Raw genomic sequence first — 15,419 nt, forward strand, 5'->3', positions numbered from 1 at the left:
TATATATATAAAATGTAGATACCTCATGTATATATAACTCATAAAATACCTCATATATACATGCTTCATATAATATCTCATTTATACACAACTCATGCATATATACCTTGTATGATATATTATATATATAATCTCATAAAACCTGATTATGTTGGGTGTGGATGTGGTGGTACACACCTGTAATCCCAGCACTCAGGAGGCAGAGGCAGGCAGGGCTCTGTGAGACTGAGGCCAGCCTGATCTACATGGTGAATTCCAGGCCTGCTGAGGCTACAGGGAGACCCCATCTCAAAAAGACCAAACCAACAGGGCTAGAGAGACGGCTCAGCGGTTGTTCTTGCAAAGGACCTCGGTTTGAATCCCAGTACCCACATGGCAACTAACCACTGTCCATAACTCTAGTTCCAGGCAATTCAACAGCCTCTTCTGTCCTCCATGGACATTGTATGACATGGGTGCACTTATACACATGCAGGCAATACACTCATACACGTAAAATAAAAATAATAAATAATTTTTAAAAAAGAACAAACCAAACCAAAACCTCATATATATATGCTTCATCTAATACCTCAAGTATATTACTGCATGTAGTACCTCCCATATATATATATATACCTAATGTATATATAAACCTCATGTAATACCATATATGCATGTATATCTCATATATACATACCTTGATGATATATTTTTCCACTGGTAGCGGAGATTGAATCCAGCCTTACACATACTAGGTAAGTACACCATTGAACTACTACACTCCCAGAGGTACTGGTGATTGAATCCAGGGCCTTGCATAAGGTAGGGAAGCAGTCCATCACTAAGCTACTTCCCAGCCCTCAGTTTTCTTTTGGTTTTTGTTATTGTTGTTGGAAGTGGTGGTGAGTGTGGGTGTGTTTGTGTGTCCATGACAGAATCTCTTGTAGCCCAGATTGATCTCCAATTCATAGGCCTTGAACTCTTGCCCCACCTCCTGAACTGGGATTACAGGTGTGCACTACCACACTGGGGTCAAATCCAGGGTTTCCTGCATGTTAGACAAGTGCTCCACCAACTGAGCTACATCGACAGCCCTCTTTTTTGAGACAGGGTGGGCCGAAACTCACTCTGTAGTTTAGGACGGCCGTTAACTCATGGCAATCCTCCTGCCTCAGTCTCCCTAGTGCTGGGATTATAGGTGTGAGCCACCATACCTGGATCCAGGAAGGAATCCTCTTGCCTCAGCCTCTTGAGTAGTTAGGATATCAGACTTGTGCCACCACTCCCAGCAACCCTTAGCTCTTTGTATATCTTTAAGACAAGAGCTTACTAAATTGAACAGAATGGCTGTGAATTTACTCTGTAGCCCAGGCTGGGTTCAGCCTCCCTAGTACTGGGATTACAAGCCTGCACCACCATAACCAGCCTCTCATATATGCTTCTGTGTGTGTGCACCTGTGTGTACATGTACAACTGGAGGTCAAAGAGCAACAGCCTCACAGGTGTTGTCCCTTAGAGCGGGCATACCCACACTTGTTTCTTTGAGACAGGATTCCTCACTGTCCTGGAATTCAAGTAGAATAGGCTGGCTGGCCAGAGAGCTCCAGGGATCCACCTGTCTCTGCATGCCCAGCACTGTGATGAGCAGCTCACACCACTGTATCTGGCTTTTTTTTTTTTTAATTTGTCTTTTTTGTTTTTTGTCTTTTTGAGACAGGGTCTCTCTGTAGCCCTAGCTGTCCTGGAATTCACTATGTAGACCAGGCTGGTCTTGAACTCACAGAGATCTGCCTGCCTCTGCCTCCCAAGTGCTGGGACTACAGGTGTGCATCACCACGCCCAGCTCTGTATCTGGCTTTTTTTATGTGGGTTCTGGTGATCCAGTTCAGGTCCAAATGCATTCATGGTACACACTCTACTAACTGAGCCCCAGCTGGCCTGGAACTCGATATATAGACCAGGCTGGCTTTGAACTCACAGAGATCTGCTTGCCTCTGACTCCGAGTGCTGGAATTAAAGACATGTGACATCATGCTGGCTAATAAAAATTATTATTCTTATTTTACATGTATGAGTGTATTGCCTGCATGTAAGTATACCTATGTCATACAATACCCACATAGGTCAGAAGGATTCCCTGGAACTGGAGTTACAGACAGTTGTTAGCTGCCATGTGGGTGCTGGGAATTGAACCCAGGTCCTCTGCAAGACCAGTCAGTGCTCTTAACCATTGAGCCATCTCTCCAGCCCCAATAAATCCTTTTTAAAAAATATATAAGGCATGCCTTTAATTCAAGCACTTGGGAGGCAGAGGCAGGCAAATCTTTGTGAGTTCAAGGCCAGCCTGGTTTATATAATGAATTCCAGGTCAGCTGGGGCTACACAGAGATTCTGTCTTTAAAAAATAAAAAGAGAGGGTGCTGGAGAGATGGCTCAGTGGTTAAGAATGTCTGTGAATGTTCTCGCAGAAGACCTGTGTTCGAATCCTAGCACCCACATGGCAGCTAACAACTGTCCTTAACTCCAGTTCCAGGGGATCTGATGCCCTCTTCTGACCTCTGTGGGCATTGCACTACACAGGTGCATGTACATGCAGGCAGTATACACATATACATTAAAAAAAATCAAAATAATAAATAAAATTTTTTAGAAAAGAGAGTGAGAAATGAAAGGCAGGTAAGATAGCTCAGTGGGTAAAGGCACTTGCTGCTAGGTCTGGTGACCCGAGTTTAATTCCTAGAATCTACATGTTAGAAAGAGAATCAACTTCCTTAAGTTGTCCTCTGACGCCACACATGTGCTGCGGCAGGTGTATACCTCCCCCTACCCCAATCAAATAAAATAAACTGAAGAAAAAAAAGTTTTTTGAGACATGGTCTCACTATATAGTCCTGGTCATTATATAGACTAGGCTGGCTTTGATCTCATAGAGGTCCACCTGCTCCTGTCTCTCGAGTGCTGGGATTAAAGCCATGCACATCACACTGGGGGGCGGGGGGACGTTAAAAAAAAACAAGCTAAGCACCAGCATCCACCTCCCTCTGCTTCCTGATTGTGGGGACAATGTGACCAGCTGCTTCAAGATCCTCCCTTCATGCCCTCCCCACCACAATGGACTGTAACCCTTAAGCTATAAGCCCAAATAAACCCTTCATCCCTTAAATTGCTTTTGTTGGGTATTTTGTCACAGCAACAAGAAAAGATGGACTCTATCCTTGACATTGGTCAGACTCCCAGTCTCCCAAATGCCCCCAACCCTCCAAGCTGTACCTGCTTACCTCTGTTCCCAGGCAGGACCTGGAAGAGCTGGTAGTCACGGGCCCAGGGCTGGGGCACATTGTGTTTCTCCAGGGCTCTCTGTATCACACTGGGGACTTTGTCCTGACAAGTAAGCTGGAAAAGAGGGACAGAAAGGAGCTGGAGAGATGGCTCAGTGGGTAAAGGAGTTTGCCACTAAGCCTGATGACTTCGAGTTCAATCTCTGGGACCCACATAGTGGAAGGAGAGAACCAACTCTTGAAAGTTGTCCTCCTACCTACTTGTGCGCAGGCATACACACACATACATACACACACACACACACACACACACACACACATATCGTGGCACATGGCATCCCCCAATGATAATAAATGTAATTAAAAACTAAAAGTAAAGAGTGGACTGGTGAGCTGGCTCAGCAGTTAAGAGCACTGACTGAACTTGCAAAGAACCCAGGCTCAGGTCCCTGCATCCACATGGCAGCTAATAATCATCTGTAACTCCAGTTCCAGGGAATTGGACACCATTTTCTGGTCTCTGTGGGCATTGTACACATGTAGTACACTTACATACATGCAGGAAAAACACTCATACACATAAAATAAAGATAAACAAAATTTTTGAAAAGGTTGGACAGGAGGTAAAAGAACAGGGCCCCAACTTTAAAGACAAGGTGTTCCTTCCCTCTTGGCCCCTCACCAAGATGCTCCGATACAGGTTCCCATGGTCATTGGCAATGCTGACTCGGATCACGCAGGCCTCTGGGCTCTGCTGCCTTGGGAGAGGGATTCGAGGGCTGCTCAGGGTCAAGGTCAGGGGCCGGGGGCCTGGTGGGTCCATGTTCAGCAGCAGCTGTAGGCAGTTGGGGGATAGAGGCTGAAGCTTTGCTTATCTGCAGGCACTGTGGGGTGGGGACTGTGAGGCCCCTCCCCAGTTGCTATATTCAATCAGCTGGTGAACACTCAAGAATATGCCCAGAGCTCCCACACCCCACACATACTTCCAAGACACACAAAGCCCTGGGATCATACAGTTAAGGTAAGTTTATGGTATCCCATCATCTACAATCCTCAATTCCCTGTGACAGAAATAAATGGACACACAACTCATATACACACAAAGTCATGTTCACAACACAGATCCCAAGTATACAGAACACAGTGTATTCACACACGTGTGTTTATGGTTGTCAGGGAACAACCCTACACATAGTCCTGAAGGTGTTCGGGCCATCTTCCTGTTATGTATACAGACTCCTAGGGACATGTATGTCCTTGAAGAACCTGTCACCCCAGAAGGACCACAAGTTCAATGCTAGCCTGAGCAACTTAGTGAGACTCTGAAAATAAAAGCTAAGAAAAGGAGCACGTCTTTAATCCCAGCACTCCAGAGGCAGAGGTAGGTAGATCTCTATGAGATCAAGGCCAGCCTGGTCTACACAGCAAGTTCCAGGATAGCTGTGGCTATAGGGAGACCCTGGCTCAAACAAATAAACAAAAAGTAAGAAAAGGGCTGGGGGCATGTCCATCAGCACTGACCTAGAATTCTCCAGTGAGGGGTTGGCAGTGGCTCAGAGGTAGAGTGCCAGCCTAGACTCCCCCAGTGAGGGGCTAGGAGCATGGCTCATTAATAGAGCCCCTGTGAAGACTTAGGTTCAATCGTAGCACTTTTTTGATTTTCTGAGACAGGATGTCATGTCATTAGGCTGGCCTAGTGCCTATTATGTAGTGGAGGATGGCTTTGAACATCTAGTCCTCTTGCCTCCATTTCCCAAGTGCTGGGATTACAGGCCTGCACCACCACACCTGGTTGGAGTACTCTTTATTAGGGGAAATTAAAAAGCAAAACAAGCCAGGTGTGGTGGCGCACGCCTTTAATCCCAGCACTTGGGAGGCAGAGGCAGGCAGATCTCTGTGAGTTCAAGACCAGCCTGGTCTACTTAGTGAGTTCCAGGACAGCTGGGGCCATAGGGAGACCCTGTCTCAAAAAGACCAAAAAAAAAAAAATTTCAAAACAAAACAGAACAAAAACCAACAAAGATCATGCCCTGCTGTGCCCTGCAGATAGGTCAAAACTCAAGTGCAGATCTCAAGAGAAGCCAGGATGGTGGGTGATCACTCAAATGGCTATGGAGATGCAGTGTCCCAGATGGAACCCAGAGACCTCAAACAGTCTCTTTAGTCCCTGCCTGCCATGCTGTACATATGTGCAAGTGCCTGTGTACACAAACACACATGCATGTGCACACATGCACATATAAAAACAAAGCCCTGGGTGCCCAAAGCCCTCAACACAAGTACAGACCATCTTGGTACCTTGGTGCTGGGGCCCTGGAACCCTGGGGAGGCTGGAGGACTGCCAGGAGGAGGGTCTCTGCTTCTAGGGCTGGATGGGGGGGACCCTGGGGACAGACTGGGGGAAACACAAGAGTTCAAGGTCAGGTGGCTGGCTTGACTTTTGGTCCTGCTGTGTCTAGTTCCCTTATCCTCAGGATACTAACCTGGAGGTGGGTGAGAAGGGATCTCCGGGACTCCCACCAGGGGATGAGTTCTTCTCACGGGACAGCTTCCTACAAGGAGGACAAGGGGGTGATTTAGATCCAGGAGAAGAAACCCCCAATCTCTGCCCACATACCCCAGCACACACCCTGATACTCACACACTGAGGCGCTTTGTGAGGCTGATGCGCCGGAAGATTCTAGGGGAGCTGGGACAGGAGGCAGCTGGTGGCTCAATAACACGGGAGACACGATAGCTGGAGGGATTTAGTGGGGAAGAAGATTGGAGATAGGAAGCAATGCGAGTGATGAAGAGGTAAGAGACTAAGTTGTGAAAGCCAAGTGTGGTGGTGTATGCCTTTAATCCCAGCACTTGGGGAAGCAGGGGCAAGTGGGTCTCTGTGGGCTGGAGGCCTGCCTGGTCTATGTAGCAAGCAAGTTTCAGGCCAGCCAGGCCAGCTGTGACTACAGGGAGACCCTGTCTCAAAAAGAAAAAAAAAAAAAAAAAAAAAAGAAGAAGAAGAATGAATTGGAAAGGAAGGAGGAGGGTTAGAGTCATGGTCAGGATAGAAATGGGAATCAGGGGGACATCGGGGTATGTTACAGATGAGAAGGAAAGTTTGGTGAGTGGTCACATAAGAATTTATAGGGTGAGACTAACTGGGGGTGTGACATACATGAGGCCATTGGCTAGCACTGCAAACACAAAACCAAACAAAAACTACAAGGTGAGATTAAGGAGTTGATTTGGGCCATGCTTAAAATTCAGGACCAGCCAGGTAATTTGGGGGATTGGATAGAGTAATAATAGGGCTACTTGAGTTGAATGGTCAAGTGAACATCAAAGCTAGAGTCAATAACTCAGACTAGTGGTCCATGACTAGGGTCACAGATTCCAATGGCGGAGGTTACAGGTCAGAGGGGATCAGAAATCCGGAAGAGAATAGAGACATTCAAGTTGAATGGTCAATTGGCTGTCAAAGTTTGAAGTTCGGAGTGTAGGATGGCATCAAATTTGGGGTTGGAAATAGATGGTGGCCTTCAGGCAGGAGAGGTGGGGGCTGTGCTCAGTCCAGGGGCTTAGGAATTGCTAGAAGGGGAAGGAGTTGGCTGGGGTCTGAGTGGTCACCTCTGCTCCTCACTGAGCTGTCTCTGGGCTTGAAGGGCGGCCAGGATGGATGGGCGGGGTCTCAGGTTGTAGTTCTGGCAGCGTTGCTGTAGCTGCTGGATTTTTGCCAGGATTTCCCACTCCTGGGGAGGGGAATATCCAATGAGACCCCATCTTACCCTGAGTCTCACTCTTGGCCAACCCTCCCCTCCCAGTACCCACTCACCTTCCTCCTCTTTTCAAAATTGATGAGATCTCCCTGGAGGGGGTGGGGGCAAACTTGTCTGAGTTATAGCTTCCAGGGGTCAAGGGTCAAAGTTTACAGCAAAGAGCTGGGATGACATGAGCCACCACTTGGGTGGGGTAATGGTTTGCGAGGCAGGATCACAGGTGGAAGTCTGGAGGACTGCTATGTCGATGGGAAGTAAAGCTGGGGTCAGGAGTCATGGGTCAGGGGTCAAACCTTCAACATATCCGGTAGGGCTGTGTCCAGCATAATCAAATCCGTGAGAAACGTGCCAAGGTAGGGGACAGGACCTGGGGGCAGTATCTGCAGCCCCCGCAAAGTGTCAGTTATTCCTGGGCATCACTGACACCCATCATCTTCCATACCCCTGTGCAAGGGTCCCCCTTGCCAACTCCCCAGTCATTAATCATGTCACTCACTGATGGTAGACATCCTGGTAAGCTGTCATCATTTTGAGATCCCTCCATGGTCTCCTCCTGGGAGGAAGAGAAGGACTGAACGAACCTGAGGACCCAGGACCCCCTTCACCCCTCCACATAAAGGCTACATCAACACCCACCATCTATGTGAATCCATGTAGCTTTCAAAAGTCATAATCCAGCAGACTGTAGAGATGGCTCAGAGGTTAAGAGTACTGGCTGCTCTTGCAAAGAACCTGGGTTCAATTCCCAGCACCCATATGTGGGCTAAGAACTGTCCATAAGTCCAGTTCCAGGGTAATCTGTTGCCCTCTTCTGACCTCCATGGGCATTGCATAACACAAGTGCACTTACATACATGTAGGCAATATACATAAAATAAAAAATAATAAATAAAATATTTTAAAAATATTTTAAGCCATTTGACAAGATGGCTTAGTGGGTAAAGGCACTTGCCACCAAATCTGACAACCTGAGTTCCATCCCTGGAACCACATGGAGAGAATTGACTTCTACAAGCTGTCCTCTGACTTCTACAAGCACACTGTGGCATGAGCAACCCCCCATACACAAATAAATGAATTAAACATTTGTTTTTATGTTGTATGACTGTTTTGCCTGCACCCATGTATACAATGCTCATGGAGGCCAGAAGAGGATGTTGCTAGGTCCCCAGAAACTGACAGTTGTTAGCCTCCATGTGGGTGCTGGGAACCTAACCCAGGTCCTCTAAAAGAGCTGCATGTACTCTTAACTCCTGTGCCAGTTCTCCCTAAAATAAAAATAATTCAAAAAAAGCCGGGTGTGGCAGTGCACGCCTTTAATCCCAGCACTTGGGAGGCAGAGGCAGGCGGATCTCTGTGAGTTCAAGGCTAGCTTGGTCTACATAGTGAGTTCCAGGACAGCTGGAGCTACAGGGAGACCCTGTCTCAAAAAGACCAAAATAATAATAATAATAATAATTCAAAAAATTTTTAAAAATCACATAAGCCAGGGGTTGGGTCTATATATAGTTCAGTTCGTAGAAGGTTTGGCTAGCTTGCAAAAGCCCTTGGCTCCATCCCCAGCACTGTGTAAACTGATGGTGGTGGAAGCCTGTTATCCCAGAGGTCTAGGGAGAGTCAGGAGCATCAGAAGTTAAAGGCCACTCTTAGCAGGGTATCAAAACAAAATCCCAGCACTTGGGAGGCTGAGGCAGGCAGATCTCTGTGAGTTCAAGGCCAGCCTAGTCTACATCGTGAGTTCCAGGACAGCTGGGGCTACAGAGAGATCCTGTCTCAAAAAAGAAAAAAAAAAAAAAGGAAAGAAAGAAAAAAAACAAAACAAAAGAATCACAGGTAGAGTGTTAATGCAAAGATGGATGTGGAGCTACCTGGGAGCAATGAAACCCTGGAGGTTGAGAAGAAATCCAGTATAGGGAGCTCCCTCCACCCAAGATGAGAAGAAAACTTTGTCCTCAGCCTAGGGAGAATAGGCCATCTAGGGTCTCCTGGAAGACCCTGAACTCTTTCAAGGTGTTGTCCAGACAGTAATTTTACAACTTCTGAGAAACTACTGTGCTGTGTTTCTGTCTGGGTTGGAGTTCCATTCAGGGTAGGAATGTGTCTGGCTGGTGGTGGATCAGTAACACAGTATGCCTGGCACACAGTAGGTGAGCATTTTGTCCTTGAGCCCTCTCAATTTGAGACACATTGTCACTAACAAGTTTGTTTTTTTAATTTATAGGTCTGTATGTGTGGATGTATACATGTGCATGCAATGCCCTCAAAGGCCAGAAGAGAGTGTTGGATCCCCTGAAGCAGGAGTTACAGGAAGAGGTGCCTGATGTGGGTGCTGAGACCCAAAGAGAGTCATCTGGAATAGCAAGCACTTTTTTTTTTTTTTTCGGACAGGGTCTCCCTATATCCCCAGCTGGCCTGGAACTCACTATATAGACAAGGCTGGTCTTGATCTCACAGACATCTGCCTGCCTCTGCCTCCTAAGTGCTGATCCCATGGTACATGTGCCACCATGCCAAGCCAGCAGCAAGCACTCTTAACCACTGAGCCATCTCTCTCAGCCCCTTGTTTTAGGGTGTTTGTTTTTGAGACACGGTCTCACTATGTAGCTCTCGTTGGCTGCAAATTTGTGATCTTTTTGCCTCTGCCTCCCAAATGCTAGGCTTACAGATGTAAGTTACCACACCTTGCTATTAACAAGGAACTTTTTTCTTTTTGAGACAGGGTGTCATGTAGTCTAGGCTGACCTCAAAGTTGCTTTGTAGTCAAGGGTGACCTTGAACTCCTGATCTTTCTACCTCTACCTCCTGAGTGCTGGGATTAAAGGCATAAACCCCTGTGCCCAGTGTGTTTGTTACACTTTATGTATTTAGGTGTGTGAATGGCCTCCTGTACCCCACAGTGTGTGCACGTGCAGGTCAGAGGTCAACTTGCTCAAGTGTGTTCTCTCCTTCTACCCTGTAGGTTCTGGGGATCAAACTCAGATTGTCATGCTTGGCAGTAAGTACCTAAATCCACTGAGCCATCTCACTGGTTCTCCACAAGATATTTATTGAATTTATTGTGGCAAGCCAGTGAGATGACTCAACTTACTGTGTTGTCCTGCACTGTTTTGGGTGCTAGAAAGAGGTGACCAAAAAAGACAAACTTTCTAGACATTTGTGTGAAAGATGGGGACAGTCAAGCTAACTCATGATAGGGAGGAGAGAAGAACAAGGGCAATCAGGCTGGAAGGGGATGTGTGTGTATGTGTGTGTGATTGCTTGTGTGTGTGCGTGTGCGTGCATGTGTATGTTTGTGTAGGCCAGAGGTCAACACCAAGTATCTTCCTCTTTTGTTCTCCACCTTATTTTATTTATTTATTTATTTATTTATTTATTTATTTATTTATTTATTGGTCTTTTTGAGACAGGGTCTCCCTGTAGCCGCAGCTGTCCTGGAACTCACTATGTAGACCAGGCTGGCTCTGAACTCACAGAGATCTACCTGCCTCTGCATCCCAAGTGCTGGGATTAAAGTTGTGCGCTACCATGCCTGGCTTATTTATTTTTTTAATATGGAATGTTTCATGAATTTTCGTGTCATCTTGTGCAGGGGCCATGCTAACCTTCTCTGTATCATTCCAATTTTAGTATATGTGCTGCCATGTAGGTGCTGGGAACCAGGCCTGAGTCCTCTGCAAGACCAGTGAATACTCTTTAACTACTAAGCCATCTCTCTAGTCATTTTTTTGGCTTTTTGAAACAGGGTCTCACTCTGCAGCCCTACCCGGGCTGGAACTCACAGAGATCCCCCCTGCTCTCTGCTTCTTGAGTGCTGGGATTAAAGATGTCGACCACCATGCCCTGCCTTCTCCACCTTATTTTTGAGGTAGGGTCTCTCACTGAACCTGGAACTCAACATTTTTTGCTAGACTGACTGACCAGTGAGCCCTAGTAATCTACCTGCCTCTGTCTCCCTCAAGGCTCGAATTACAGAGGTGGCCACCCAGCTTTTATGTGGGTGCTGGGGATCTGAACTTGGGTCTTCATGCTTGTGCAGCAAGCTCTTTATAGACTGAGCCACAGTCCCCTATACTTTTTGGTATTTTGAGACAGTTTCACATGGCTCAGGCTGATCTTTTTATATAGCCCTGGCTGGCCTGGAACTCACTATGTAGACTAAGCTGACCAATATCTTAGTAATCCTCCTGCCTCTGCCTTCTGAGAGCTGGGAAGACATATGCTCCACCACACCCAGCTTTTTTTCGTTTTATTTTTTTGTTTGTTTTGGCTTTTCTTTTTTTTTTTTTTTTTGACTTATTGAGATAGGGTATTCCAGTAGCCCCAGCTGGCCTGGAACTTGCTATGTAGACCAGGCTGGACTCAGAGATCTGCCTGCCTCTGCCTCCCAAGTGCTGGGACTAAAGACCTGGGCCTCCGGCCCACTTATTTTGTTTTTCTAAGGCAGTGTTGTTACTATGGAGCCCAGGCTGGCCTCAAACTCATGGTAATCCTCCTGCTCCTGAGTGTTTCCTCCATCTCACAGAGACCTACCTGCCTCTGCCTCCTGGGTGCTGTGATTAAAGGCATGTGCTACCACACCAGGTTCCAAGTCCCTTTCTTGAATTTGAGGTTCAATACCTGCAAAACAACTGCTCGGCTACTGAGATGGTTGTCCTCGTCAGAAAAAATCTGAGAAAGTTTCCTGAAAGTGGACATGGGCTCCCTGTGGGGATAAAAGAGATGTGGTCAGGGGTCAGCAGTGGGGACCATCAGAGTCAGGATAGGGGATGGACCCCATTTCCCACCTGACTCACCGGCTTACAGCCCCCCAGCTGCGCTTGAGCCTGTAGATGGCGTTGGACTGCAGGGCAGACAGTATAGCGCGCAAAGAAGAGAAATTCCGCAGGTCCCGGCAGCACTGGGGGGCGGGGGGTGGGGGGTGGTAGTCAGCTGGTCACACTCCACTACGGCTCCCAGGCACCAGCTATCTTTGATACTGTGACTTTGTTATTGTTGTATTTTGTGGTGTCCTGTTTGGTTACATGCTGACCTCAAGCTTTCCATTCTCAAGCCTCCACCTACCCACTGCTGGGATTAGTAGAGGCATGTGCCACCAAACGTGGCTTGAAGCTGGGTTTTCTGACACCAAGTCAGACTCTGAGGTCTCCCCCAACATGCAACAAACTAAGATGCTCCCTTCTCCCCACAGAGCCCCTCTCTTTTTCTCCCCTCAGCTCTCAGCCCCTTCTGGCTGACCTTCTAACCTTTTCAAACTCTACTCCTTCTATCTAGCTGCTGGAACCCTACAGCCTCTCTCCTGAACCCAGGATCCTTTATCCAAGTCCCTCGGTATCTTTTTTTTGTTTGTTTGGTCTTTTTGAGACAGGGTCTCTCTGTAGCCCCAACTGTCCTGGAACTCACTATGTAGACCAGGCTGGCCTTGAACTTACAGAGATCCGCCTGTCTCTGACTCCCGAGTGCTGGGACTAAAGGTGTGCGCCACCGCGCCCAGCTCCAGTACCGGTTTTATACTCCTTTCCTCTCCCATCCCCTCCACGTCCCTCTACTCTTTCTCCTGACCTATTTCTCTTCCTCCCGGTCCGAGGATTCCTGTCCCACTCCGTTTCTTTTAGGAACCCACTCCAATCTTATTCCCTCCTCATCTCACCCGCTTGCAGCCTCCCATCTTCAGTCTCACCAAGTTTCTCACCAAAGGTTCAGGTTCCTCTCACCCCAACCTGGTGTTTGATCTGGAACCGAGGCCCCGCCCCATGCCTTCCTTTGACACCCACCTCCCAATTTTTGTTCCACCCACTCACCCGAGCCCGCCCCCGCGCCCTGGGAGGTCCCACCCCATGCTCCCACCCACTCACCCGAGCCCAGCCCTCGAACACTCGGATCCTTGGCCCCGGCAACTCGCCCTGTCCCCGCCCCCAGCACGCACTTGCGCAATGCGGATCCATTGCTCTAAGCGCTGCGCCCTCTGCGGCGCCGTCAAGCCAGGGGAGCTCAGCACCGAGCCCAGCACGCAGCCGGTCACCGCGTTGAACTGGGCCACAGTGGCGCGCACAGTCGGGGAGACGCCTGCAGCTCCGGGCCGGTCCCGCTGGGACCACACCGAGCCCAGGCACTCGCAGGGTCGCACACGCGAGAAAAGCTCCTGAGTGGGAGAGAGGAAAGTAAGGCGGGGGCTCGACCTCGTCAGCCATCCCTTGCCTTCTCGCCCATCACAGTCTGGGGTCTCACCACGTCCATCAGGGTCAGCTGCTCCGCCACCTCGTCCACGCTGAAGTCCAGGAGCTCAGGGCTTTCTGGATTGAGCCCGTCCTCCTCTTCAGCGCAACCCTCTGGGGATTCTGATCTGGGTTTGGCAGTACTGGGAGGTCCTAAGAAATGGATACAGTTTGTTTCTTTCTCTCTCTCTCTCTCTCTCTCTCTCTCTCTCTCTCTCTCTCTCTCCCCCCGCCTCCTCTTTTCCCTTTCCTCCCTCCCTCTCTCTCTCTCTCTCCTTCCTCCCTCCCTCCCTCCCTTCCTTCCTTCTGTTCTGAGACAGGGTCTCCCTGTAGCCTCAGCTGGCCTGGAACTCGCTATGTAGACCAGGCCAGGCTTGAATTCACAGAGATCCACCTGCCTCTGCCTCCTGGGTGCTGGGATTTAAAGGTGTGCGCCACCATGCCCAGCTAACCTCCCTGTTATTTCTTAGGTCTCCTTTAGTCTATGGCATTTCCCTTCCCCTGTCTTTGATGCCATTGGTGGGGGGATGCAGGGCATTTGACAGGAGAAGGAAGCCTTGAGTTTGAAGCCAGGCTCAGCTACACAATACATTTCAGTCCAGCATGGACTACAGAGTAAGACCCTGCCTCAAATAAAAAAAGGAAGAGAACAGTGAGATGGCTTAGTGGTTAAAAGAGCCTGCTGCCAAAATCGACTCTTGCAAGTTGTCTCCTGACCTCCACATACAAGCTGTGACATAAATAAGCTTGCCCACGCATACACACATAAATCAGTAAATAAACAAACTAATAAATGTTAAAAAATGAAAATAATAGAGCTGTGTGTGGTGATAGACACCATTAATGCCAGCACTTGGGAGGCAGAGGCAGGTGGATCTCTGTGAGTTGAAGGCCAGCCTGGTCTACACAGTGAGTTCCAGGACAGCTGGGGCTACAGGGAGACCCTGTCTCAAAAAGACCAAAAAAGAAAAAAAAAAAAAATCACCCAAAAAAAGAAAATACAGAAAAAGAGCTGGAGAGATGGCTCAGTGGTTAAGAGCACTGACTGTTCTTGCAGAAGACCCAGGTTCAAATTCCAGCTCCCATATGGCAGCTAACAAGCACTCATAACCCCAGGATCTGACGCCCTCCTCTGTCCTCTGAGTGCACTGTACAATAGGTGCATAGAAAAATGAAAAATAAATGAATAGATACATAGCTAGTCACATGTGGTAGTGAATACCTGTCATCCCAGCACTTAGGAGATGGAGGTAAAACTGGGAATTTAAGGCCAGCCTAAGGGACACTGAGTTTCAGGCCCGTACAGCTACTACCTGTTTCAATACATCAAAAAGCAAAACCACAAAACAAACTGAAAACCAAAACCTAAGTCCTTCACTGTCGGCAGATGTGGCACAGTGGTAGAACTCATGTATGACCCTAGGTTCAATCCCAGTTACACAAAAAAGAAAAATTCCAAGGCTGGAGAGTTGGCTCAGTGGTTAAGGGCACTGGTTACTCTTGTACAGGACCCGCACCCACATGGAGGTGAACAACCACTGGTAACTCCAGTTCTAGGGGGTCCAACACCCTCTTCTGGCCTCCGGACACTTACACACATGTGGCACAGACACAGACATTCAGACAGGCAGACAAATAAAAATAAAAATGGAATAGCTGCATGGGTAGTAGCTACCAGATTGGACTGTGCAGCTCTAATGACATGGAATCCACTGATAAAACCTTGAAGGCAGGGCCCACAAGATGGCTCAGTGGGTAAAGGCACTTGCAGCCAAGCCTGACAATCTGGGTTCGATTCCTGAGATCCATGTGGTGGAAGGCAAGAACTGACTCTTATAAGTTATCCTCTGACCTGCACACTCATGCTGTGGAACATAGGCCCACATATACACAAGCACACTAAATGAATAAATAAATAAATAAATAAATAAATAAATAAATAAAATATAATAACACTTTTTTTGCCAGACATGGTAGCGCACGCCTTTAATCCCAGCACTTGGGAATCAGAGGCACCAAGATCTCTGTGAGTTCAAAGTCAGCCTAATCCACATAGTGAGTGAGTTCTTGGCCAGCCGGGGATGAAGGGAGACCCTGTTTCAAAAAGACCCAAAAAATAAATAAATAAAATATAGTAACATTTTTTTAAAGCCATGAAGATAGAAGAAGAAAAGCTCTTGATAACCAAT

At 47.8% G+C, this 15,419-nt stretch overlaps 1 protein-coding gene and 1 non-coding gene across 2 annotated transcripts in view; both read right to left on the reverse strand.

The window, feature by feature from the left end:
• Rgl3 (ral guanine nucleotide dissociation stimulator like 3) overlaps positions 1-15,419 on the reverse strand; it is a 21,338-nt gene that overhangs the window by 1,325 nt on the left and 4,594 nt on the right. The window contains exons 7-19 of the mRNA XM_008833624.3: positions 13,244-13,383; positions 12,942-13,157; positions 11,812-11,915; positions 11,636-11,720; positions 7,515-7,571; positions 7,312-7,398; positions 7,075-7,107; positions 6,870-6,991; positions 5,902-5,997; positions 5,744-5,812; positions 5,559-5,655; positions 3,943-4,095; positions 3,261-3,375 (exon numbers count right to left, since the gene is read on the reverse strand). Coding sequence (XP_008831846.1) covers positions 3,261-3,375; positions 3,943-4,095; positions 5,559-5,655; positions 5,744-5,812; positions 5,902-5,997; positions 6,870-6,991; positions 7,075-7,107; positions 7,312-7,398; positions 7,515-7,571; positions 11,636-11,720; positions 11,812-11,915; positions 12,942-13,157; positions 13,244-13,383 — 1,374 coding nt within the window. The remainder of the gene's footprint in view (positions 1-3,260; positions 3,376-3,942; positions 4,096-5,558; positions 5,656-5,743; positions 5,813-5,901; positions 5,998-6,869; positions 6,992-7,074; positions 7,108-7,311; positions 7,399-7,514; positions 7,572-11,635; positions 11,721-11,811; positions 11,916-12,941; positions 13,158-13,243; positions 13,384-15,419) is intronic.
• LOC115070467 lies at positions 10,564-10,668 on the reverse strand. The gene has a single exon (XR_003849624.1). It is a non-coding gene; the product is annotated as a U6 spliceosomal RNA (small nuclear RNA).

The sequence above is a fragment of the Nannospalax galili genome, unplaced genomic scaffold (genome assembly GCF_000622305.1).
Source record: "Nannospalax galili isolate Female #2095 unplaced genomic scaffold, S.galili_v1.0 scaffold1436, whole genome shotgun sequence".
NCBI classification, from domain to species: Eukaryota; Metazoa; Chordata; class Mammalia; order Rodentia; family Spalacidae; genus Nannospalax; species Nannospalax galili.